This window comes from Gavia stellata, chromosome 23 (genome assembly GCF_030936135.1).
Source record: "Gavia stellata isolate bGavSte3 chromosome 23, bGavSte3.hap2, whole genome shotgun sequence".
Lineage (NCBI taxonomy): Eukaryota > Metazoa > Chordata > Aves > Gaviiformes > Gaviidae > Gavia > Gavia stellata.
Genome location: NC_082616.1, coordinates 4,092,970 through 4,117,653, shown reverse-complemented (window position 1 = coordinate 4,117,653; position 24,684 = coordinate 4,092,970). Strand labels below are relative to the sequence as shown.

General features: G+C 39.6%; 2 protein-coding genes across 4 annotated transcripts in view; one reads left to right on the top strand and one right to left on the bottom strand.

The window, feature by feature from the left end:
• Positions 1 to 17,727, top strand: part of PPP3R1 (protein phosphatase 3 regulatory subunit B, alpha) — a 40,684-nt gene extending 22,957 nt beyond the window's left edge. For all 3 annotated transcript variants that reach the window (XM_059828530.1, XM_059828531.1, XM_059828532.1), the window contains 5 exons: positions 685 to 724; positions 9,625 to 9,801; positions 12,089 to 12,148; positions 13,097 to 13,281; positions 15,568 to 17,727. In XM_059828530.1, coding sequence (XP_059684513.1) covers positions 685 to 724; positions 9,625 to 9,801; positions 12,089 to 12,148; positions 13,097 to 13,281; positions 15,568 to 15,615 — 510 coding nt within the window. In that variant the 3' untranslated portion in view covers positions 15,616 to 17,727. The remainder of the gene's footprint in view (positions 1 to 684; positions 725 to 9,624; positions 9,802 to 12,088; positions 12,149 to 13,096; positions 13,282 to 15,567) is intronic.
• A 1,425-nt stretch (positions 17,728 to 19,152) lies between these two features.
• Positions 19,153 to 24,657, bottom strand: PNO1 (partner of NOB1 homolog). Its single transcript, XM_059828591.1, has 7 exons — positions 24,472 to 24,657; positions 24,200 to 24,349; positions 22,199 to 22,282; positions 21,462 to 21,522; positions 20,600 to 20,717; positions 19,992 to 20,062; positions 19,153 to 19,495 (listed from the first exon to the last, which is right to left on the bottom strand). Exons 1-7 carry the CDS (start codon positions 24,655 to 24,657, stop codon positions 19,428 to 19,430), a joined length of 738 nt encoding a protein of 245 aa, XP_059684574.1. The 3' UTR covers positions 19,153 to 19,427.
• Between the last annotated feature and the right edge of the window lie 27 nt (positions 24,658 to 24,684).

Here is a 24,684-nt window from a genome sequence, read left to right as displayed (position 1 = left end):
TTTTCTTTCTATGACTGTGTTGTAGTGCAGCAAGGATTTAAAAATCTTAATTTAACTTTCCATTCAGCTACAAAACAGGAACATATTAACATAGTACATTACAAAAATATTTAAGTGTAAAGCTGTTATGTCTGAATTTCTGATCATGTAAACCACTTTTTTGCATCATTCTTCCTGTGTGAATCCTTTTTGGGGGGAGTGGGCAGGTGGCTCTGAGGAGAAAATACACTGTGATTTTCTTATGCTAATTGGGAAGGTTTGTCATGGTAATTCGTAAGGACATGTCTGTTTCTGTGTATAAAATAAAATGGTAAAGCAGATTATGTGAAGTCTTGAAATTAAATATTATTTTAACTTGAAAAGTAGCATTTGCACAATATATAAGTAGTGAGGGTTTTTTTGGGAGTTTAGAATATGGGCTTGAAGTTCTTATTGTGTGGACTGCTGATATTTTCATGGGAATTCTCATCAAAGGAGACCTCTCAATGGTTTTATATTTATTTGTATGTTTTGGTAACACAGACCTGTCCAAATAAAACACTGTCTGTGGTGGTTGGGTTTAAATTTTTTTTAAATAACCATGTAACTTGTATTGCCCGAGATCTTTACAGTGCTGAAACTTAAAATAGCTCCTCTAAGCTAACTTGGGAATAATTGCAACTTTATTCTTTTTTTGTGTTTCAGGGAAATGAGGCAAGCTACCCTTTGGAAATGTGCTCGCACTGTAAGTTTTTTAATTTCTACATTATATTGTTAGAGAGGTTAATCTTATTTGGAGATGGATACGTACAACTATCATATATGAATTTACTGAATTTAATGCTTGAGAAGTTACGCAGTTTATATACTAACCAAAAGAGTAAAATTAAAAGGTGAAAGATTACCTTTGGAAATAATATAGCTTTTGCTGTTAGATTGTAAAATCAAAAAGCAGTTCATCTTTAAAAAAAAAATCGCAAAGATTTTTTTATTTTTCCATTAGAATACAGAACAAACTTATGGTAGTTTTGATGTCTGTGCAGTGAAGCGTTATAACTGGTAGTTCAACTGGTGGGGCTTTTCCGTCAGTCCCAGTTTCTCAGAGATGTGGAACAGCTTGTGCTGCAGTATGTGCTATGTTAAGAGCAAAGCGTTTTGCCTAAGCTGTCTTTGCACCCTCAGAGGAAAGAGAGGTTGAGGCTAAAAGAGCATTTTTTTCCTCTGTATGCTTGCAACCAGGCATTTAGGTGAGAAGCCACTTGGTGTTACTTGCTTTTGGCCACGTGAGCATAAAATTCATTGCTTCATCTCATGGGGTTAGTCTACCCTGTAAAAATAACAAAGTATTTCTTTCCTAAAGCTGACCAAAGAAATGGTTGTCTTGTGAAGCGTCCCTGTGGTGTTATGCTAACTGTACTTATTTTTAACTGTTTTTTTTCCGTTAATGTTTTTCTTCAGCACTAAATCATGCATAGACCTCTGTGTGTGTATGTATATATGGACTGCTTGATAAAATTCCCATTCTTCGGTTAATCAGATCTTGTTCTTAAAACAAGATAATAAATTCTTCAAGATCAGGATGATCTGCTGCTTTCACAGTGCTAGTCATAACTGAACTCCAGGTCTCATAAGTCAAACAGTCATACAAAATACATAATCATGGAGGATTTCTTCCTAAAGAAATTTTTCAGAGGAATGAGGTTTTTGCAAGTAATTTTAAAATATTCTATGCTTAATATACATGTCCACATGAATTATAATTTGAGTCATCAGTTTGTAAACACTTGAGAACCTTATCCACAGCACTACATTGCTGTGTTATGCTCTCAGTGTATATTTTGTTAAATATGGATATGTGGGTGGAAGTTTCATATTTGATGAAGACTACTGAAGTCTTTTTCTGGATCATATATATTAATCTCAGGTTACTGTGCCATTGGTCAGTTTTTCCTTAGGGAAAGATATTTTTTTAACTAGATATGTCTCTGCCAGAGTTGTAAGCAGTGTGTTGCCATCCTTAACTTTTGATTCTAGAACACACTATATTCATTGGTAGCTACTGCCAACCTAGAGGTATATTACTGAGCTTGTTTGCCCCCTTTTGTTGCAGAGAAGGAGGAGATTTCTGCGTTATATTCTGTGGTTAAACTGTATTTTGGGGATATTGTTGTGTAAATCTGAGGTTTTGCATGATTAAAGCTTTTTCTGCTTTGATGGCCCTTCTCACAGTAGAAAATAAGCCGCTTCTCTGGGCAACATAACTACATACACTAGGGGAGATGTAGTTATCACAGATGTCCCTTTGGTTGTGCCTTATCACTGGAGTGATTGCACTGGGCTTAAAGATCCTGCATGCCTGAATATACCAAAAGAGCAGGGTTTGTTTGGGGCACAGATGTGTACAGTAGCATGGCTGTGAGTAAGTGCACTAAGTAGGTATTCACCTTGTTCTTCAAATGTTAAATGTTCATGCTGCTTCCAAGTAGTTGTCAGTGACAGGACAAAAGCTTTTCAGGGCAAGACCAGGCAATGTTTTTGAAGATCATTTGATAAGGATTGTGAATGGTTAGACTTCTGTGACACTGCCAGTTAGCAATAACATATTTATGCTGTTTGCGTGGTGGCATTGGGTCATAACCTCTGCCTGGCACTGCAGTCACTATTTTGGTGTCTCATTTTAAAAGAATGTTTTTGTTTTAAAGTTGGCAGTTACAGGAAGCAAATTCAGGATACTATGCAGAGGATGCACACCATTAAATAGTCAAGAATATTCTTTTTACCCTTCGTTTTAGAACACTAGTTCTTTTCAGTGGGTGAATTAGTGGCATTGGATTCCTTAAAACAGTATGGGTTTGTTTCTTGGCTGTGCTGTCTGAGAAATTACTGAAAATCTAGTGCTGTTTTGAAAATTTGATGTCAGCCAAACTATGTCAAATTACCCATAAGAAAATGTTATCACAGCAAAAAGCTGTGAAGAAAACTTTCAGGATATAGAAGACAGTATTTTGTAGTGTAGTATTTTATAGTAGAAAATAGTTTATAGTATTTTATAGTATAAACAATATTTTATAGTATGTTTTGGTTTTGGGATAAGGAGACTAGGATCTCTTTTCTAACTTAGGAAAGGGTAATTGACACATCTGAAGTCATGAAAAGGATTAGGCCAGCTGTGTGTAAGCATATACAAGACAAGTGGTTGAATGTGTTCTCAAGGGCGTCATCTTTTTGAAATCTGATCTCCAAGACTGAAATGGCTGTCTTGGTTGCTACTCTGAAACATTATATTGGTGAATCAGACAAGACTGTAGATAGAGGTGAGAGCTTTTGCTGAAGGTCTGTTTTATTTTGAGATGTCTGCAATCCATTCGTATTAGGAAAAAACATTTTTTTTTTTAACCTGGAAACATTTAAAACAAGTTTCTGAACATGTTTTATTTACTTTTTTACTAATACCTTAGTAATATTATTTATAATGATCTCATATTTGAAAAATATGCGGAAACTAGCCTCTCTGTGACCACACTCTGGTCTGTTTTTTGTTAGTTATACCTTTGAGCCAGTATTTTAGGAGTATTTGAAAAGCCAACCTTTTAAATACAGGTTTAAACATTTAGGTAGACAGATTTCAGAAGTGCTCAGCATCTCTTTGAGAGAGGTACATCTTTTCCAAGGTTTGTACACTTCTGCTGCGTGAGCGTTGTGTAGTCTGCAGCGATGGATGTACAGTGCTTCTGAATACATAAGCAATTATCCTGTTAAAATATCACTGAATCTAGTGGATTTCAGAGAGATCTGTATTTTTAAGGCATTCTTTACTTTTGACTACCATATTACTAGGAAGCTAGCTATGTGCCTTTATGTTGACTAGAAAAAAAACACTATAACTTTTTCTGAAATTACTTTTTTCAGTGTAGAGCACACTGCACTCCAGAAACTTGCTTTTAATGAAGCTTTTTGAGTTGCCACTTGAATGCTTTTTTACAATACCATCTGAGCAACAGTTATGTGAATAACAGCTTGAAACAAACACTTGTTTTAAAACATAATGGATCATCCTCTGCTGTTGTGCTGGAGGAAAGGAGGGGGATATTCAGTAGTACGTATCAACGTATTAGAGTGTCCAACTGGAAGGTAAACTCCTGTGCTAAAATGGGAGTTACACAGAGCATTTGCATGTGGTTTCTTGGAAGCATGGAGTTCTTGCATTTTAACTGATTCATCACATTTTTAGATGTATGCAAATGAATTCAAGATACGAAGCAGGTATTGTTGGTTCTAGAATTTTAATACTTAAATGGAAGACGAATCTTTTGAAAATACTGATAATTCTTTAACAAAAAATGCTTAATACTGGAATGGCTTAAAAAACCCTACCTTGTTGTGTTAGTTACAAGGTGAATGAAATTCAAAATGGATTATGAAATAAAGCACACTGAATTATTTATGTTTAAAACAGTGGATAATTTGATGTTTCTACAGGGCTACTAGAAAAGCCCTTTAAAAGAAAACATTTAACAGGTATTATTTCCAGCCAGTTAGTAAGTTTGTAAGCTCAGGCATCAGTGTCGAGCTGATGGGATACTTAGGGGTTCTGCTGAAAAGCATCGGAAGCATAGAGCCTCACGTCAGCTGGTGAGCAAAGCACAAAAAAGGCTAACTTGAGTTTGAGGTTAGAGGAACGCTGACTGCGGCCAGAGCTCAAGGAAGCTCAGACCGCTGTGATGAGTCACAGGCAAACTCTGCCTCAAATGATGTAAACAAAGCTTGATCCTCCTTATTTTGCTCAGTGATGTTATCACCCTGTTTACACTGTTGTGGACTTGGACCTCCTTGGATTTCCTAGTGGTTTCATCTCTGTCCTGGTCTCCTGAGCTTGTCCTGTAAAATCCTGTCTGCTGCTGCCACCATCAGTCTTTCCGGCTCGGAAACTTTCACTGTATCCGAACTACCCTGTGCCTTGCATTTCCAGTATAGCTTCAGGATGTTTGTGTAGGCACTAGGTTGCTTGTAAGGAGCCGTCAGAGAAGAGGTGTTTTGCTCAGGCTCTGATAAATTAATTCAGTACTCTGTTCTTCAGTGATAGCTGTGTGAAACTTCAAGAAAGTCCATTGATAAATACTGAAGAAAAAGTGGTCTTGTAAAAGTGGCGCATCCATCATAGATGAGGACTGTTGTATATGTGCGTTCGTGAAGGAAATCGGAACAAAAAATGAATAGGATATGTTTTAAATTTGCTGTTATACATAAGTGTTTGCTGTTTTCCTTTAAAAATTCGAAACAAATCAAACAAAACACAAAACCCAGAAAACCTACATAGTTTTTAGGTAAGTTCAGCCCAGGCAGAGAGAGTCAGCAGAAACGACAACTGTGAATTGTTGGAAGAAAGAATAGATAAAAACTACGCAAATTTAAAATAAAGCTTATACTGTAATGCATTCATCCCTTATTTTATATTCTTATTTCATTTTTAAAGCTACTTTATGAAGACAAAGATGTTACTGAAATATGACTTTTCTAAAGTGTATAAGCTTTTAAATTTCAGCTTGTGGAAAGGATTTTAAAGGTAGGTGAGGTGCTTGTAATATATTTAAGGAAATAATGAAATTGTTCTGATATGAAATTCTCACACAGTCAGTTATGAAACACTGATCTGCAGATGTTGCTTTTATCCATATATGTTCATTACAAACAGAGGCTTTTATGCTTATGAACTATTAAAGGAAATTTTCCTAATCCTGTAATTACTTTGATTTTTATTAGATCTTCCTCCAAGTACTCTATCCATGGTGTGTCTGTTGCCAGAAACAAAATGTTGGACGAGATTGATATTTGGACAGCTTTTGGCAGAGTTACTAATTTCTTCAGTACTCTCCTTTGACTTGTTTTTTTTTCCCCCAAGAGTAGAACCTCTCTTAGCTCTCTAATGCAGGCAAATCCTTTGCTTGAATGTTTCCAGGTTAGGAATGAGAAATTTGTAATACCCATTTCTAGTAGAAACTGCTGCTAAACATATGTACCTGGACTCTGTATTGCAGGTGAACTGGAATTGACCATAGGAGCTATGACATTGGATGTGTGTACATGTGCAGAAAGAGTAATTAACATTTTTTTAAGCATGAAGACTCTTTAATTTCATAATTTAGGCGGTTGTTGCTTGGCTACAGTTCAGCAAAACACAAAAACATTCTTAAGAATTGTTCTTACATGCCTCTCCAACCTCTTCCCCTTCCCATTATCTGATTCTTGTCCTTATCATCCATAATCTTGACCTCCTTGACTACGATCTTTAAAAGGAAAAAAAAAAAAAAAATGGTGATTAATCTTTTCTTAAGCATTGCTGGTTTCTATGTTTAAGTATCCGGCTAATTGCAAACGCAAGGCTTAACTGAAGAGTGGATCTTAGAGCCAGCAGATGATGGCAGAGCATGTATTTTCAACATAGCATCGCTTGTTAACGTTGTGTGCTGTGGATCTGTCTCTGAAAATCCCTATAAAATGTTCTTTTTGAATTCATAGTGGTAGGTCCTGCTAAAAGATAGAGTTAGAACACTGCTGTGTTCTGATACTTAGGGTTTTCTTAAGTTTAAGTTAGAAACATTTCAAAACTTGCAGTTCATTAACTCAAGTTAAGTGAGTCTTAAGTGAGAAGAGATCCAGCTATGTTAATGCTTCTTTCATTTTTCTCCTGTGTGTGAAATTACAGAACTGTGAAGTATTTCAGGTTGCTTAGGAGGCGTTAATCTTTCCATTTTAGTCAGTGCTAGTCTTAATATTGGAAGTGAGATTTCACTGGTGTGGTAAGAGGACGAAGGTGCATTACATATACTATGGATAATACTTTCAATTTGCTGCTTAGTTGTTTAAAAGTGAAGTTAATTTTTTTAAAGAAATAAATAATGCCTGTACCTTTTATTGTTGTTGTTTTTTCCAGTAGGAGATAGTTATAATAGTAACCCTTGCAGAACTTATTTCAAGGTTTCCCAGCATGAGTTCTAGATGCAATTGCAAAATTCTGATTTCAAAAATAGATAATTTGTGAGGGATTTGTCTTAACAAAATAATGGCCAGTTACTTGAAAGATAAAGTGATTTCTGAGTCCAGGTAAGGCAGCAGAAGAGTTGTGGTTGGATCAGGACAGCATTTTAAACATGACTAATAAAAGTAGAGAGAGACTAATGTCGTGGCTGGACAGGTCCTTATGCACATTATTGTAATATAGGTATAAATTATACCTATTCATACATTCATTTTACATTGGAAAAATCTGTTTACATATGTAGTGTGGCTAGCCACACTTAATGGTTTTGTGCTTTTTTCAAATGCTTATGCTGTGAGGATTTTTTTAGGATATTAACTCTTTTGATGAGAGTTGCAAGTCTGGAATAGAGCTTGCAGTAAAAACGAGATTCCCATGTTAGCAGCCTGCGAAGGTGCTGGCTTTGCATTAAACTGTAATGGGTCCGATCATTTCAGGGTGGCAGGACAGGGAGCGGGGTAGGTAGTGCCTATCATTTCAAAAACTGACTGACTTCATTTACAGTTTTAAGATTTTGAGGAAAATGCAAACCAAGGAGTTTCTGTGGACAGAAGCAAGAGTTGGCGAATATCTTCAGTATATTGGTGAGAAGAAGCATTTTGTGCTGGCAGAACTCAAAAGCAACTATAGAGGCTAATTGCCAGTGGAGCTCTGCTTTGCCATTCTCTTCTAATACTGTATTCTTTTAGTCTCATGATTATGCTCTATATAGAGCTTACCATATGGTGATACGGCTCCTTTCGTGTGATCCGGAGGGGCTTCTGTATAGCTATGCCGACAGTAATGTGCCTTTGATGCTGCAGTGCAATGTCGTGCAGTTAAGGGCACACCTTTGATCATGTTCTAGGTTTCTGCATAAACTGGTGGAAAGAGGAATGTGGTTTTATTGCTGTCGAGTGCCTAATTAACTGAAATACCAAATTGCATACTGGAAACTGAGGAAACAACCTTAAGCCTCTGCAAATGCTGTTTAGCCTTATTTTTAGGGCCCTAGAGGCAGACTCAGATCTGTCAGTTGCTGGCACAGCAAAGGGAAGATTGTTCTGGGAGTATTAACCCTTTTTTGCCCTCTGCCTCTAGTTGCAAGCAGTTACCAAGACTGACTAACTGTAGAATGTCAGAATTTATTATTCAGGCAAAATGACAGAAAATCATCTTCTGCTTCTGGACTTCTGGTGTGCTCTCTTCCTTTCGTTCTGAAATAGTGCAGTTGTGTGTATCTCTGGATGTGTCTGGTTGGTTTTTAGACAAGGATATTAAGAAATTTAAGTAGAAGTTTGTTACTGCTTTGGTAGAGGATCAGGTTTCTGAATCGGCTACAATTTCTAAACATAAAGCTCTGCATGTTGGCTGACCTTACGTATGGGAAAGACTTAGGTGCTGTTTGTTTTTATGCTGCACTTTTTGTAAAAGCCTAAGAAGGTATTAATGTGATGTGAAGTGGATCAGGTGTTATGTATGTGCCTTGTGGAAGTTAAGAAACAGTTTCTTAACTATTGGAGCAAATGCATTAAACGGACCTAAGAAATGTTGAGGAGACTGTTCATGTTAGGAAAGAAACTGGTATGGGGAGTCTGAAAGCTTCAGGTTCTGTAAGGTATGTTTGCTGTGGTTTGCTGTGTGCTGGCCACTTCCTAAGAACCTCAGTTCCTCCTTCGTACCCAAACACAGGGAGCAGTTTGTGAACTAACTTTGGTCTCGTAAATCAAGCTGCTGATAAGGAATTTTTAGGTTGTTACAGGGAAAATTTTTCAAGCTTTTCAGCAGTAACAGAGTATAAGGTTTCTTTTTGGTCATTTTTATAGATTTGCAAATTTAGTCTATTCCTGGCAAAAGCAGAAGTGTAAAGTAGGGTACTAGGTATATGCTTTAATTGAGATTCTCTGTAAATTTGAAGAGGATAGATGAAGTGGTCCTGCTGCAGAACCTGAATCTGCTTTAATTTCTGGGGCAAAAAAAATAGATGTATGCGGGTCGTGGCTACAGGTATGTTCATTTCCTGTTTGAGATGGAGAAAAAAAATTATCTTCGGTATGTCTGGGTAATGTTTTGAGTAGGTGAGTGATAACTGGTCAACAGTGGGACTGTGTTAACCTGCTTAACTTGGCATGTATCCCAGCAGATCTCATATGTTTGGTGTGCTGAAGAAGCACTAGTTTTGCTAATGTTTACTAATATAGTTGTGTTTCTAACTTATTATGTTAGTCAAGTGTAAATGTAATGCTAGCTCCTTCAAAGAAAACTTGGTCTCTTCTTTAATGTCTTCATACCTGGTATTTGTAAGAGCTGTCTGACTTAAGAACTAGCTAAGCATCCTCAATCCTTAAAAACGTTGTGTCAGCGTGTGGTATTCAGTGGGTCACAAGGCGAACTGTACTATGGCTGGTGCAGGGAGGAAAAAAGGTAAGGTTTATTTAAAAAATGAAAAGGCTTGCGTTTGTCCTCAGAATTTGACATTATCTTTATAATCTTCCATGAGAGTGTTTAATAGTTTTAATAAAGTACAAGAAATTCTGGTAGGAAAGCAATAAAGAAATATGTGTTGTGCTTAACTGGCAAAGAGTTTACTGAAGTGTTTCTGAGAACAGGTTTGGTTTTTTTCCTTTCAGTTGATGCTGATGAGATAAAACGACTAGGAAAGAGATTTAAGAAGCTTGATTTGGACAACTCTGGTTCTTTGAGCGTGGAAGAGTTCATGTCTTTACCTGAATTGCAACAGAACCCATTAGTACAGCGAGTAATAGATATATTTGACACGGATGGAAACGGAGAAGTAGACTTCAAAGGTAAGACACAGTGCTTTGTGACAGGTGGTGGGTGTTATTTTATCGGAATTCCTGGAGCGCTGGTTTTCAAATTTTACTTCAGCTGAGAGAGGAGTGGTGAAGAAAACTTGTTAATCAAAATAAGGTGCTAATTCCTAGTGCAACTGAATGCCGACAAAACTAGTTTCTCTGGCGCATTAGGGCAGCGCACTCCTGAATGAAATGCTTAAAAGAGCAGGTTCTTTAGTAATAGCTTTCCAGGACATACTGATTTAGGAATACTCATTAAGTATCTCCTTAAAGTACACTAACTCAGACTTTTAATTGTGGTGCTATCTGAAGTATATTCGTAGGCTGAAGAGACTATGAAAAAAGTGGGGTAGGCTGTGTAAGTGGTGTGTCTGTGCATAAGTTGTATTTATCCAAATGTTATGAGATCTTTTCTGCAGTATTTTGAAAATAGGTTTCTGAATTGTGAAAAGGGTCCAAAGTTTTCTGTTGATACTTCCCATACAGGATTCTTTTTATGATCTTAGGTAGACAATTCAAGCGAAACCCAAAAGTTTTGATTTAGTGCATTCCTTCAAAATTTTAGACTTATTTTAAATGTTCATGATTAAAAGGGCCAGCAGGTTAAAAATCTTCATTCCTAGTTTATGTTAAAACAGTCACTGACCCTTCAAAGTGGTAATGTCTGTAACTTCTCTTCAAGGTAATACATATTATCTGTTATTGCTCATGACTAGAAAAGGTTAATCAGTTTTTCTTGAAATTCTTTTTTTATTTGGAAAAAGTTATCGAATCTCATTTATACTGACAGGCTGATGTTTTAAATAAAACGATAACATACAAAAGCTGCTAACCTTTACAGAACCCTTTACAGTTCTATAGGGAGAACTACAGTGTAACTGGAATGTTGAGTTTGAGACTTTCTTGGTATCAGCAGTTTCCAAAGCACTAAATCTTGTATGTAACTGTCCAGAATTCCCTTGTGGAAAATAGGCGGTGATGAAAGATGGTGGTATATTGGATGTGACATTGAGCTGTGATGAATATAATTGCCACGAGCTGTTCCTCTTGGGTGGGAACAGGAAGTTTTCAAAATTCATTTTCCGTAGTAAAATGATGCTGCTGCAATAAGTGGCAATGAATTCTATTGTCATCTGGCCAAGTTTGAGTCATTTAATTTCTTTATTTCTGTCTCAGAGGGAAGCTCAAAGGAAAGGTTTTAAACTGACGGGGAATAGGTTTAGATTGGACATAAGGAAGAAATTTTTCATCATGTGGGCGGTGAGGCACTGGAACAGGTTGCCTAGGGAAGTTGTGGATGCCCCATCACTGGACGTGTTCAAGGTTGGGTTGGATGGGATTTTGAGCTACCTGGTCTAGTGGAAGGTGTCCCTGCCATGGCAGGAGGGTTGGACTAGATAACCTTTGAAGGTCCCTTCCAACCCAAACCATTCTGTGATTCTATGAAAAGGAAAATTACTAGTGTGAGGAGACTTGCATTCTTTTGTTGAAAGACCTAAGATTTTTTTGTAGATTAATCTTTAAGCATAATGATGAAAAAAATAATCAAGTTATCAGTCAAGCGTTTTGTTAATAAATCATATAGGAACTCTTGATTTAATTTCACAAAACTTGTTGAAATGGTAGTAGGCCTTTCAACCTATACTGCTATACCTCTGTATTATCTCTATACCATAGTTCAGCTTGTAGTTTTGAACTGTTGTCATTTTTACCACCCAAAGCTCTAGGAAGTCTCATTACAGGCTCATCACTTGCCAGGGTTGTTTGGGTTTTTTTGGCAACTCACGAGTTTGCTCGTGAGATAATGACTTCATTGTTAAACAGCGTAAGCTTTCTTTCTACCCTATTCCTTATAGAAAAATATATTTTTTTAGGAATTTATTTTAGAGCAGTTTTCACTTTGCTCTAATTCTTGCTTCAAGTTGAGAAACCAATCTTGAGAGGAGCTGTACAATTAGAGTCCCCACTGGAGTAGCTTTAGTAGAGATCTCGAGGGAGTTTATATCAAATTCTGGTGAAAGTCTAGTTCAGAATTACTTAAACACTGGTGTGAACAAGTCTGTTCAGTGAGCGCAGTACTGGATTTGAAGTGCGTCCCACTAAAGAACATTAAAGGATCGAAGTATGTGGACACTTAAGTGTCACAAGGTAGAAAATATTTTAAAGATTTTAGGGTAATTTAGATTCCTTTTACAATTTCTAAAAATTTCTGAGTGTTGATTTCCTTGGTTTATTAAAAAACACACTTTTTTGTAAATGTTGTTCTTGTATTCTTTAGAATTTATAGAAGGAGTCTCGCAGTTCAGTGTCAAAGGAGATAAGGAACAGAAGTTGAGGTGTAAGTATTATGATTTTCCTTAACAATTTTTTGATCCTCGTAAATATACTTTTTGTTATTTAACATTGAAAAATCAGCAAATCCAGATTCTTTTAAAAAGTGGGAAATCACGAAGGCAGATTGTAAGCTTTTGCGCACATTGTCATTTGTGTGAAGAATTCGCCAGCAGTCTTTTCTGCAGGGAATGTTTGAGGAGGTTGCCTTCTGAGTATCTTCAGTTGCTTCCCACTTCAAAAAAAAAAAAAATTCATTTAAGGGTACTTAGTTCACAAAACTGTGTAGCAATGTGCATTGCTTTATGGGAGCGTAAGAATAATATTACATTTTTTTGCTACTACAGTAGAACAGCACTAAATTCTTGTTTGAGAACACAACGTGACCCAAGCTTTTGGAGTGGCGTTAAGGGATTGGTTCAGTCATGGATGTAGCTTTCAGTAACTCAGACATAATACAGGTTTAGGAAGGAAATCTGCTGTGCTGAAGTGTTTAAAAATAAATTCAGTCTTAATGCCAAACTGTTTGCAGCAAAGTAACCAGGTGGGATTTTGATTCATGTGTTCCCTGGAAGGTTGTAATTTTTTCTGCTTTGCAAGTGAGCTGCTACCTGGGTGCTTTACTTGTGGTGGTGAAGACTTCCCAGTTCAGTGTTTATAAAGTTCTCTTACTGCTGGTGCTAAAATAATCTCGATCGACATTTCTGAAGTGAGTTTTTTTTCTTTTAAATTCCATAGTAGCACCATTCATTGTATTGTTTCTGATGTTTCATGTTTTTCAGAATGAAACTGAAAGGCTGTTAAAAATCTCACTTAAAATCAGTATTGTTCTCAGTTTGTGCAGGATTCTGTCATCGCTTATTGTTAATGCAAAGCACATGAATGCATATTGCTCTTTTCCAACCACATTTGTTACCGAAAGTTTTACAGATACATATATATTTTACTTCTGCAGTTGCATTTCGCATTTATGATATGGACAAAGACGGTTATATCTCAAATGGCGAGCTCTTCCAGGTGCTGAAGATGATGGTTGGGAACAATCTCAAAGACACTCAGTTACAGCAAATTGTAGATAAAACCATAATTAATGCAGATAAGGATGGTGATGGAAGAATATCCTTTGAAGAATTCTGTGCTGTAAGTAACCTCTAAAGAAAACTTGGATAATTTGGAATTAAAGTGAAGGAGGAAAAATGATAAACAGTATAAAGGGTAAGGTTATCAAAGCAGAGTATTTTTTCTGATGCTGCAACAGTCACCCTTTGACACAGCTTCATTATAGATGGTATTGTTGTCTCATGGCTTCCAAGAGAGCAACGTGTCTTACGGCGTTATGAGCAAGTCGTGAATGGGTTCCTTCGGGATGCAGGCTTTCTCCACTGAATCTAGCATGCCAGAAGAAGAGGGTGTTTCATTCAGAGCACAGCAACTTGTATAAAGTAATTTCTATGTCATTTTATGACGTAATAAACACAAGATGAGTCCTAATTATTTTTGCATATAGATGGAAATGCTAGACTGACAGGAAGACATATATATTGGGTTCCAGTCTCTACGCTGGTAGAAAATAGCAGCTTTAAAGATGAGTTGCGAGTGACTGGCTTGTCGTAGGAGGCTGGTTTTCCTTGTTTTCAATAGTTAAATTTGATTAAAAAAGCACCAGCACTTTCAGTTGTTTTAAATGTCTCTAGCTGCTTAATAGAATACACTGAGTGAAAAAATTGGAAGCATGGTGGGGCAGGCATGTACAGTCTGCCGAGGGAATAAAAACACTTCAAACCACCTGAAAGCAGTAAAACCAGAATAGGTCATAATGGATCTCTTTCAAAAAGTGTCACTGTCAGGGTAGGGGGTGCGTGGAGGGGAGAGGTGTGTTCCACAGAGGTGAACTTCAGGTTAATCTCCCAATCTCTAAACTAGGTGTCTGCTCCAAATCACCCTTTAGAAAGGTTTATCGTTGCAGGGTGTGGAGAGAGCCTGGGGAGATTATCACCAGCTGCGGAACATGGGGATTTTACAAAGGCCAGGGTAGTGGGATTTGTGTCAGTTACAGGGAGAGTAACCCCTCCAGTGCTGCTCTTGAAAGAGCACAAACAGTTGAAAGGTGCATTGTAAAAACTCTTTGGGTATTACTGAGCAGAATGCTTGAATGTAGTGCTTGAGACTTGAAATGGTTGATTTTCACCTATGTTGTGTATTTGTTTAATTAGTTGACAGCAAGTTTTAAATTTCTTCTCTCTTTAAAGAGAAGTAAATGACACATTGAAATGTGAACATTTGAAAATGGCAATAATGAGTGTTTACACATTGATTTTAAATGGTGTATTAATGAACATACACCTGGGTAGTGCAATTTGAGTCAATAGGCACTCAAGCATTGCTTTTGTTTCCTACTCTTTGAATTTACAACCTCAGTTCAAATGTAACTTGTTTATGCACACAATCAATGCAAGTTCTAAAAAAAAGGAAAAAAAAAATAATCTGCCTTCTTCCAAAGTATTAGAGCAAAATAGTTCTATGGTCTGCATAGGTTTTTGTAGAGTTATTTTCATGGCATTGTGTGAAAACCTGTGGTCATCTGCGAAGAACTCACGATGAGTTCTTCCTTGAACACAGCAGCCTGCGAACACCTAGATTAGTGAAATACCTGTTTGTTGCTTGCACGGGGCGGTCTGCTAGTCACCCATCAAATATAAAGTTGCCTTTTCTTTTATCCTTGGGCTTCGCCCAGACTTCCTGTCTTGTACTATTTGGTTTGCCTCTTCCTTTCTTTTAATTTCTTCAGTTTTCATTAACCTCCTGACAAGACACCTCTTATTTCTACACTCTTTTATCCCCTTCCCTCTTGCATTTTATCTTCCTCTGAATTTTGTGCCATCTATCTAGACAAGTATTTCTTTTGTGGCATTTGGCCTTTGAATTTTGTTTCTGCATTATAAAAGGCTCCTCTGACATCGCATATTTCTTCCCTTCTCTATGTATGAATCGTACACCTTTGAACACTGGTAATTCTTTTTTGGGTGCATGTGGTTTTGTCAGAAATCCTGCTGCCTTTCCTAAGGCCCTTTGCTTCTCCTGTAAAGATGCACAGTTTTACAGGCTGTTCTAGAAGTAAAGTTAGCATTCCATTTAACGTGCAGGAACATCAAGGTCAGAATATGAGGGGAAGGAGAGCCAAAACAGTGTAATTTATACTGGTTTTCTCAGACACTTGAGTGTGGAAATAGTACTAATATAATTACCTGGGTTCATACGTAATTCATTCACATATCTCACAGTACTTGTGAAATGTTAATTAGTTTGGCGAGGCCAGGGAAGCACTGTAATTATGATGGACCTGAATGCATCCTCTGAGCAAAGTGTGTTCTTTGTATCTTGCTAACTCAATTCTCTTCTCTTTATGAACCCTTGTTTTTCTCCCAGGTTGTAGGAGGCCTAGATATCCACAAAAAGATGGTCGTAGACGTGTGACTCTGTAGGGCACCACCCAACACTTTTGCTTTCTTCTCCATCTCTGAAGATCTGCTCAAGACGTCCAGCAATGCTCTCTGTGTATTTAAATGGAAGTATTTTTCTCTGTGAAGCCACATTTTCCAACATGAGCCTCATGAAGCCAACTAAGTGTTATTGAACTTTTATTCTCTCAATAACTCAGTGTAGCACTTTAAAGTCTGAAGGACAGCAAAGATGGAAAGAGCATATCAGTGTGGTGGAGAAAGGGAAGGGGGTTGGCTTTTTAATTTATTTTTCTTCATCTTTTATAACAAGGAAATATCTATCTATATATATATATGTGTGTGTGTATTTATATATAGATATATATGTAGCTTTCTATATGTAGTAGCTAGGTGGGCTTTAATTTAATATACTTGATTCAGAAACAAAACTAGAGTACAAAGTGCCAAGCAGAATATTAACAGTTCAATATATGGATATACATCCTTACTTTTATTTCACACAGTTTTATATATATAGTAGAAGAATGTAAAATTTTAACTGGGTGTTAGGTCAACTCTTTTCCTTTTCCTGTGACTGTTCAGATGTTTCTATATATTGACTGGCTGACAAAGCATTGCTTCTTATTAATTCACCTTAATTACATTTTTGTAACACAGGAGACTAAGTTTATTTATACCTGTTAATATATTACCAGGGACTGTGTCTCTTTGCTAAATAACTTAGTACATTTCAACTTACTATGAGAATAGAGTTTAATGCTACTGCCAAGAACTAGCCCTCGTGTGCACATAGTAACTGCAGAATGCTTTGGCCGCTAGATTTCGTCACCTAGGAATGCGGAGCAGTTGCAGCTGTCCTGAAGTGAAGGCGAATCTGCTGTCCGGGATTCATTTTGGATACAGCTGCTCAAGGTGTTAGACGCATTCATGATTTTTCTCTTGTGCTTAGCTTAATGAAATTAGGATGGACATAACTGCAGGATTCCCATCTACTTATTTTATACCGTACTTAGATTATAAAATGTTCTTGCCATTTAAATTCTGTTGTTTCAATCATGATAGTTTCCCCTCTGCATTTAAATACTACTACAGGTAGCATAAATAACTGGTAATATTTTATATATATATGTATATAGGATTCATACAGGGGGAAAATCTTGTTAACCTATGCCATAGAGGAGGAAGACTTCACACTTATCTAAATTTATACCTCTTGCGGTTCTCCAGTCCTTTGCCTGGAGGATGTTTTTCTTTTCTAGATTTGTCCATATCATAATTTGTAACGGATGGTAACTTGATATATTTTGTGTGATATAAAAGTAGCGAGCCATGTTTTACAACTTTATATCATCCCTTCCCTTTTCTGCAATGGTACTATTGGCTGGAAGAAAAACATTTGCTAGATTTTTTTAGGGCAGTACATCTTTCCTGTATAGTAGTTTTTCTATTAAAAAAATGGTTTTGTAATCAGCAGTGGAAAGCGCAGGTTGTCTGAACCTACTTCAGTCGAGCACCTGTCTGCCACAGCTGTTCCTTCAACTGAGTGCTGCACATCATGGGCTCTGTCTGTGAGAGAGAAATCCAGGTGCTTGGTGTCCTTGCATGACATGAAGTTTTGCATGTAGATCGATTTGAAATGTTCCTCTTGTTTACATAATTTGCATAATTTAAACGATAATGTTGCCAAACTTTGGTAAATGTTAATGTTCAAAACAAAAACCTCCACTACATGTAACTTTTTTCTTCCTCTGGATCAGTACGTGGCTTACAGTCCCGGCCAGTGGTTGTATCTGTTCCAGTGTCAACTGCCATGTGCTCTGCTTCAAGGGGGAACTAGTCTTTTGTGAATTTTTTGTACATAAGTATTTGTTACAAACATTTTAGCAACTGCTTTCGGTTTCTCTTACTTGCTTGTGCATATCTTGGCTGGCATTATAGAAGTTAGTGCTAATGTTATTTCCTTAGGGGGACTGGAAGGGGAGGGATGAGGTTTTTTTTAAGTTTGTGTGGGGAAAAATGATTTATGTTGAATGTTTAGTTTTTCCTCTGCATGCTACATCATATGTTGTGGGAACTATAAGAACCTTCATACTATATGAATACAAAATAAAATATTTGAACCTTGGCTGGGGTGCTTCAGTACTTACCTAGGCCTTTCCTCTTCAACTTAAGGCAGCTCTGCACCCTGCTCTCAAGAAAAGAGAACCTGCTGTTCATAGTTTTTGTCCCTTCTTTGATGAGAAAGATTTACTGAAAAACTGCAGGGTGCAGACAGTCCCCTGAATACTTCTAGGCTTCATTTCAGTGTTTCAAGACCACTTAAGTATTTTTTTTTTTTTTAAGGCACGCCTCGTTCTCTTTGCTCTGTCCCAGTTGGATAAAATACCTTGTTTTAAATCCTACTAAATTCAGAATGATTGTGGTAAGTGGAAGGTGGTTTAAAAACGAAAACAAACAAAACAACCCCCTAACCTTAATGTAGGTGGGGAATGAAAGGCAGCCTCTTTCTCAGGGAAAGGTCTGAGAGCTCTGCTCCTGAAAACAGTCCTCCCTGGGGCAGGTATGTCCTTTGCAGGAGCTGTTTGCTGCTGTTTTGTGATGCTGCCCTCTCCCTTTCTAGTGCTTTGGGTCGCTGTCAGTATGCTCCTGCTTTAGGATAAAGATTAATTTACTTCTGTGTGTCCTTGCCTCGCTCTCCCCTTATCTTTCAACCGAATTGAGATAAATGATGTAAGCAACCAATGAACAGAAAGTGTGCTAACCAGGTGCGTGCACGGCTTTACTTTGAGCTGCTCAAAACCAACACGCTCTCCCCTATGGAGCTCAGACTGCAGCAACCTGTATGTTCAGGTAACTCAGCAAGTCTTAAATCTCGTAGCAGCTGAAGGCTTGAATGAATTTGGCTGGAGTAACCATCCCGTACTGCAATGTGCTGCACTGGAACCTCAGACATTGAGAGAAGTGCTTACTCGATTTGCTAATGGTTTTGATAATCTCTTTCCACTTTTTGTGTTCGTTCACAAACCTAAACGGAATTATTTTGCAAGAGACTTGGTAACAAGTTTGGCTGGCTGGGCGGGAGAAGAGGGCCCATGTTTAAGTCAAATGGGGACTGTGGCTGGGCTATGTCATCTCTGCCAACTCTGTTGCACGCAGGTAGCATTTTAAGGAGGAGACACAGCACTTTGCAGTTGTTTGTGCTCTTGTACACTGGCAAGTATTTAACTTGGAGGCTCTTAGCTCTTACAGATCATTTGTGAGAGAAAAAAAATGAATACAGTCTCTATAAGTGCAGATCCTAGGATTAAGTTCAAACACTACCTCTTTGTCGTCTTACCATTGTCCTATCAGTAGCAGAGACTCGGGCAGCCTGCCCTGGAACTTTACATTCCAGTTGACTCTTCCTTTTCCCAGGAAGATACTGATCGGTGGTGTGTGGTTATGAGCACTTAACTATGCTGATTCCTTGAGGCTCAAACTCAAAGGCTTTCTCCTCACAGCAGTCTCTTTAATACTTTGATGTTCAGAAAGTCAGTAATGAAGCGTGTTTTTGTTCAAGGATAAGTTTAAATAAAATCAGGTACTTACACTTTGATATAGACACAACCCGTTTAAAATAACTTTTAATCACTGTACAGAAATATTAAGCGTGTTCAAATCGGATGTGCTGACTGATTTGAAATTAGACTGTACAAACAGTGCCTGTTTTCTTCTGGGCTTCCAAATCAAGGAGAATACAGAGCACTTGTGTAGGTCCAGGCCCCTCCTGCATACTGAAACCATGACTCCCAGCCCCAGTCCTTGGTGGTGCAGCCACGCTGCAGCTCAGAATCTTTCAGCTGCTCTGCTGGCCACTGCCCGAATATTGCCATAAACTTTGGACGGAGGACTTCCTGCAGAAGAAAGCACAAATTCAGTCAGCAAACAAGGTAACGTATGTCACAGAAACAGATGTTTTGCTCTCATGTCTGTGTTAAAAGTGGAGAAATAAGTCCACAGGTGAGGAGGATGGCGAAGGTTAGCCACCCTGTCTATTACTGCAGGCACAGAGTTAAGCTGCTGCTGTGGCGTGGTTGCCACCTTTGGCTTTCTAAGCAGTGCATTCAAAACAGCCCCTCGGGGAACGCTGCAGCTAACGCCAAAAGCAGGAAGGCAGGAAATCTTCCTTCTGCACCACAGAGGGAGGTCTTCCTTCTGCTCCAAGCCCTGGGCTTGCTGCTTCTTCCCCAAACCCTTCTCTTAGGGGCAACAAGACAACTCCCAGCAAGCTACCTGCTCCAAATGCAGGTGTGGAGCCACCAGGGAAGAAGGTAAGGCCCACAGAAAGCTGTTTCTCAGACTGCAAGATTTATTTATATGTAATGGAGAAGATTAGGTAACAGGACTTACCTAAAATTAGATTGCAGATTGCTGTTCGTGCCATTTTAATGTTCTGAAAAGATCCCAAAATATGAATTTTCCTGTAAAAAGCAGTCCAAGTAACATTAGTGAACGGAAAAAAACCTCCCTGTGATTACATGGCTAACAAAGCATCTAAGTTGGAGGTGAGAGATGAACGTGGAATTTCAGATGAGTGATGCACAGTTGTAATTAAGAAAACCCCAAACACTCAAAATCAGAAAAACCTACACCACCGAACCTGTGCTCTTCTAAATCCTGTATAAAACAGATTTACAATTGGTAAATTTACCAGCGTAGCAGCTTCAGGAGGAAAACATTGTTGCCGGGTTGGTGGGTTCAACTTTGATTATTCAGAGGAAGGAATTCTTATGCTGTGTAGAATCACTCGATTCTAGCTGTCCTGGTGACATTGTCATCGTGCTCAAAAGGTCAAATAAATACTCAAACAGTTGACGTTCATTAAAAATAACACATCATTTGTCTTGCTACTGTTCTACACCAGTTTCAAAAATTTCAAGTTATCTTTGTTCCTGGAAGAGGACAGGGATTAATCTAGGGACTGTGCTCTGCCTAAAAGGAAGTCAGTCAATACTTACGCGTCAGCAAGAACGATTCGCGTCCTGGTTACGTTTTCTATAGTGAATTTTGTTTTTCCGCCTTTCCCGGCTATTCTCCCTATTGCTCTTGAGAGATGATCTCCTTTCAAAGGTTTGACTAAAATGAGAATAACGCACTCAGTAAAACAGCAGTGCTCTGTATTTCTGTAACGCTTCCCTTGTTGAAGTTAACTGGAAACAACTCCTTTTAAGTAATACAAAAGCAACTCTACTATAGGTGAAATAGATGTATCTATATTCACCTATGACTAGAAGTGAAAGTTGCATCCAGTAGTACATGACCATGGGTGTCGGAGAGAACTCATACAGAAGAAACTGCAATGGAAGGCATTCCCTTCATTACTGAGCAATTACGATCGAGGCAAGAAAGAGCCAGAGCGAGCACAATTAACACCGGTAGAAATTAAATGAATCACATTTAGGTGCTGCTCTCCTTGGAGCCAGCTCCAAGGAGGTCCAGTAATACAGGAAATAATAAATCTTCCCACTGCCTACTTCCCAGCCCTTGCTGTCAGGGTCGTGGAAGGAACAAAGCCTGTCCCAGTTTAAAAATCTAGTGGATGTATTCCCCAAAATGCTCCATGTCACCTTTAAGTTTAAAATGTTTACGCTGTGACAAGGAAACTCCAGTCACCGACAAAGTGGATGAAGGTTTGGGGGGTTTTGTTGGGACATCTTACACAAACGACAACTCTTTCAAGACAGCAATACCATGTATTGGCATGAAAGTGTTCCTGATCCCTGGGGATAAGTGACACAAGTGAGGCGGGGGGGGAACCCCAAAAATGTGTTCGCAGATGGTATGTACAACCGCTTCAATACCGCCGCAGAAACTACTTACCGTCTGTAACTTCAAATGATTCTAGAAAAAGATCGTCTAATCTGATGAGAGCAAGAGCGTCCTAAAATATTAAGAGATTTGTTATCAGCACGTGTTACGGTACCACTGCAGAGCTGCAAGCTGATACGTCATCTTTACACATACAGATGACATCAGTGGTGTTTCCCCACCTAACATATCAAACAATAGCCAGCTGAAGTTAGATCAGCTATTTTTGCCATGGCAATATAAGCATTTCTTTCCGTGTGGAGACCCCTACAAATGCTTACACCCCCCACATTCACTGCAGACACACCTATACTAGGGAAGTCAGTGCAGGTCTGTGGCAACGAGCAGCCTGTACGATACTGCAAAAAGCGGGTTTGTTTTCTCCAAGTAAATCCTGAGTTTTGAACAGACTGATAGTTGTTGACTGGGACGAAAGCAAAATGAACTGTCTCTACATATGCAGGGCACCTCGTGGCCAGACAAAATGTAATTTCCTGCTTGCCTCTCATGTACCATTAAATACCTCCTCCTTTTCCTAACTTGAACTATGTGCTGTTTGAAGATTACCTTTTTGTTCTGCATTGGTGTAAGACATTAGACTTCCGCTCCAGTCACAATTTCAAACAAATTTATTTCTAGAAAACCACCTAACAATTTTTATTTCTTTTTTACTGTAATTTGCAGAGAGGCCGAAGGCTTCATGCAAGCAAATTCAAGCAATCCCACAATCGAGCTGTTGGGAGACTCACCTCTACTTGAAACCCAAGTATAAATGCTTTCACAAAATCAGCTGCTTTCGTGAGAGCACTGAGATCCTTTGTCTCCTGACAAGTCTGCAAGAGAAGAAGTTATGTTTGCAAATTAAGACCATGCAAATAGGATCAGGACTTGAAAAGATGAAGGCTAACTGTTAAAACCCCACATTCAGGTAATGCTCCTATACCGCGTTCCCCTGAAAGACCCAAAGGATAAACTTTGTGCTTCTTCATAATGTTGACCCTCAACCACAAGAATGCACCAGCTACCAGAGCCTGCGTTTGGAGGGGAGGGAAAAGAGAAACTGCTGAAAATCCTCACCACCAGTGACCAAGAAGAGCCTTTTTTATGAAAAAAAAACCACAAAATCAAAACCCAAAAAACAACCACAATCAAACCAAACCAAACAACCCCAAACTAAACTGCAACACAGAAGAACAGAATAAAAGAGAAGGATGGCAGGAGACAGCCTGAGGAGGGACAGTTATTCTCGTGACAATATCCTAAAGATGTTTGAGCAGGTGATTAGAAACATGGACGGGTTCAATAAACATACAGGACAAGAGAAACAAGGTATCTGGAACAGGACCAAATCCACCTGACGCATCCACAAGTGTCGGAGTTTTATACTTCCCCCCACCCCGCCCCAGCAGAGGCCACAGGATTTGTTGCCGGGGGCATTTTTTCAGCTCATGTTCTAAAAGCGGGCCAAAGCATTCCTCTGCTGCCAGCGAAAAAGTCTGCGCACATCTGCGCTTACAGATCCTAACAGGGACAACTTAGGAAAGAGCAGTCTTTGAAGCTGTAAGAGAAGAAAAGCAGGAAACAATGATTAAGGAAGATAATTATGTTCAGGTCTGGAATACATCAAAGGTCTTCTGAAGCGTCATTCACAGCTTCCACACCACTTCAAAGAAATGACAGAAACTCATTTCAAAGTTTTCAATTGTTTTATATTCGCGATAGATACAGGCAAAGTGAAATCGGCTCGATCCAGAACACAACTACCTTCCTTTCCAACCAGACATCGTTTCATATCAAAAAGCGGTGTTAAAATCCCAGGTTTTTCACCTGGGCAGTTACTCAGTGGGATTACTCAGGAGCGTTCCTGCTCCGCCCTAACCTTCCTTCAAGTTATTTCTAGGAAGTGTGAATAAGGGATAGGCCGGTTGCCTGTCCTAATAAGCTGGCCAACTTGTTGTTAACGACACATTTTTTTTCCTCTAGTCACTACCATCAAACCTGTGGCAAGGTTTCAAGGTTAGGGAGCAAAATTACTGCCGGTGTCAGTATTTTCGCCATTACGTTACAGAATCTCACACCTCAACGCTGCCAGTACAGTAACTCGTACGTCAAAGGCATAGCACGAGCTTTGCGTATACACTTAAAAACAGCTAATCTGAATGTTCCTGAGAGGGAAGAAGAATGAAGGACAAGCATCTACAAGACTTAACGATTATATACCGGTGTCTGTTCCCTGAGCTATTTCAGTGCAACCCGTTAAAGAAAAACCACAAGCTATTGACCTACAGGCCCTTCTGCCACAAACGAAAGACGTTAGAAGATTTGGTGGCCCCCTCAAAAGACAGTTAGCTCAAAATTGTCACCTAAGTGTTTAGCAGCCTTAAACAGCCGGAAAACATTGTGTTCCAAAATCGTATCTAACACGTAGACTCGTTAATTCCCGAGTACATAATTTCCTCCTATAAAAACCGACACGCACACACACCGCCCAGCTTACGCTGGCCCCTTCCAGAAGAGGCGAACACTTTTGAATGTCACTCGCATTAACTAGCTGCTTCCAAGCCGTAACCGACAGTCTGTTTCCACCCCCAGCGGGGCTCGCCGGTTCGCCGACGCTGCGTCCCCTCCCCGAGTGCGGGGGGCACTCGGGGGGCACTCGGGCCCCTTCCGCAGCCTCCCACGGGCGGGGCCGAGCACCGTGAGGAGGGCACCGCGCTCCGGCGCTGGCCGGGGCGGCGGGAGCGCCTTACCTTGATTTCAACGTTCCTCGTCTTCAGGTTAAACCTGATTTGCAGCTGCAGGTGCTCCACGACCGGCGTGAATATCTTCATCCAGTTCTCCTTCAGCGGGGTGTACCTGTTGGCCGGCACCGCCACCTTCCGCACTTCGCCCCTTCCGACCTAGCCGGGAGAGAGGGCGGTGAAGCAGGGGCAGGCCGGGAGCCGCGGCCCCGGCCCCGCGCACCCGGCTCCTCCCGGCCCCGCGGCCGGGCCGGCACTGCCCCGCCCGCCGCCCCGCCTACCCCCAGGGCCTGGGCGGCCACCGGCGGGAAGGCCGGCCTCTTGCTGGGCCGCGGCTCCGCCGTGTCCATGGCGGCCCCCGCCGCCGGGCCCTCCCCGCCCGCCGCCGCCCGCCGCTTCCGCCGGCTCCGCTTGGACAAGACGCTGGTGAAGCCGCCCTCGCCCGCCGCCGCCGCCTCGGTCTCCATGGCGACGGCCGTTGGAGCCGTTGGAGC

Excerpts from the sequence above, each read along its gene's own strand:
- PNO1 (XM_059828591.1), bottom strand. The coding sequence starts at position 24,657 with ATGGAGACCGAGGCGGCGGCGGCGGGCGAGGGCGGCTTCACCAGCGTC. Across the intron at positions 20,063-20,599 it reads CGAATCGTTCTTGCTGACGC|GAAAATTCATATTTTGGGAT; the intron begins GTAAGTATTGAC and ends TGCTTTTTACAG. Across the intron at positions 19,496-19,991 it reads AATCTGCAATCTAATTTTAG|GAAGTCCTCCGTCCAAAGTT; the intron begins GTAAGTCCTGTT and ends TTTCTTCTGCAG.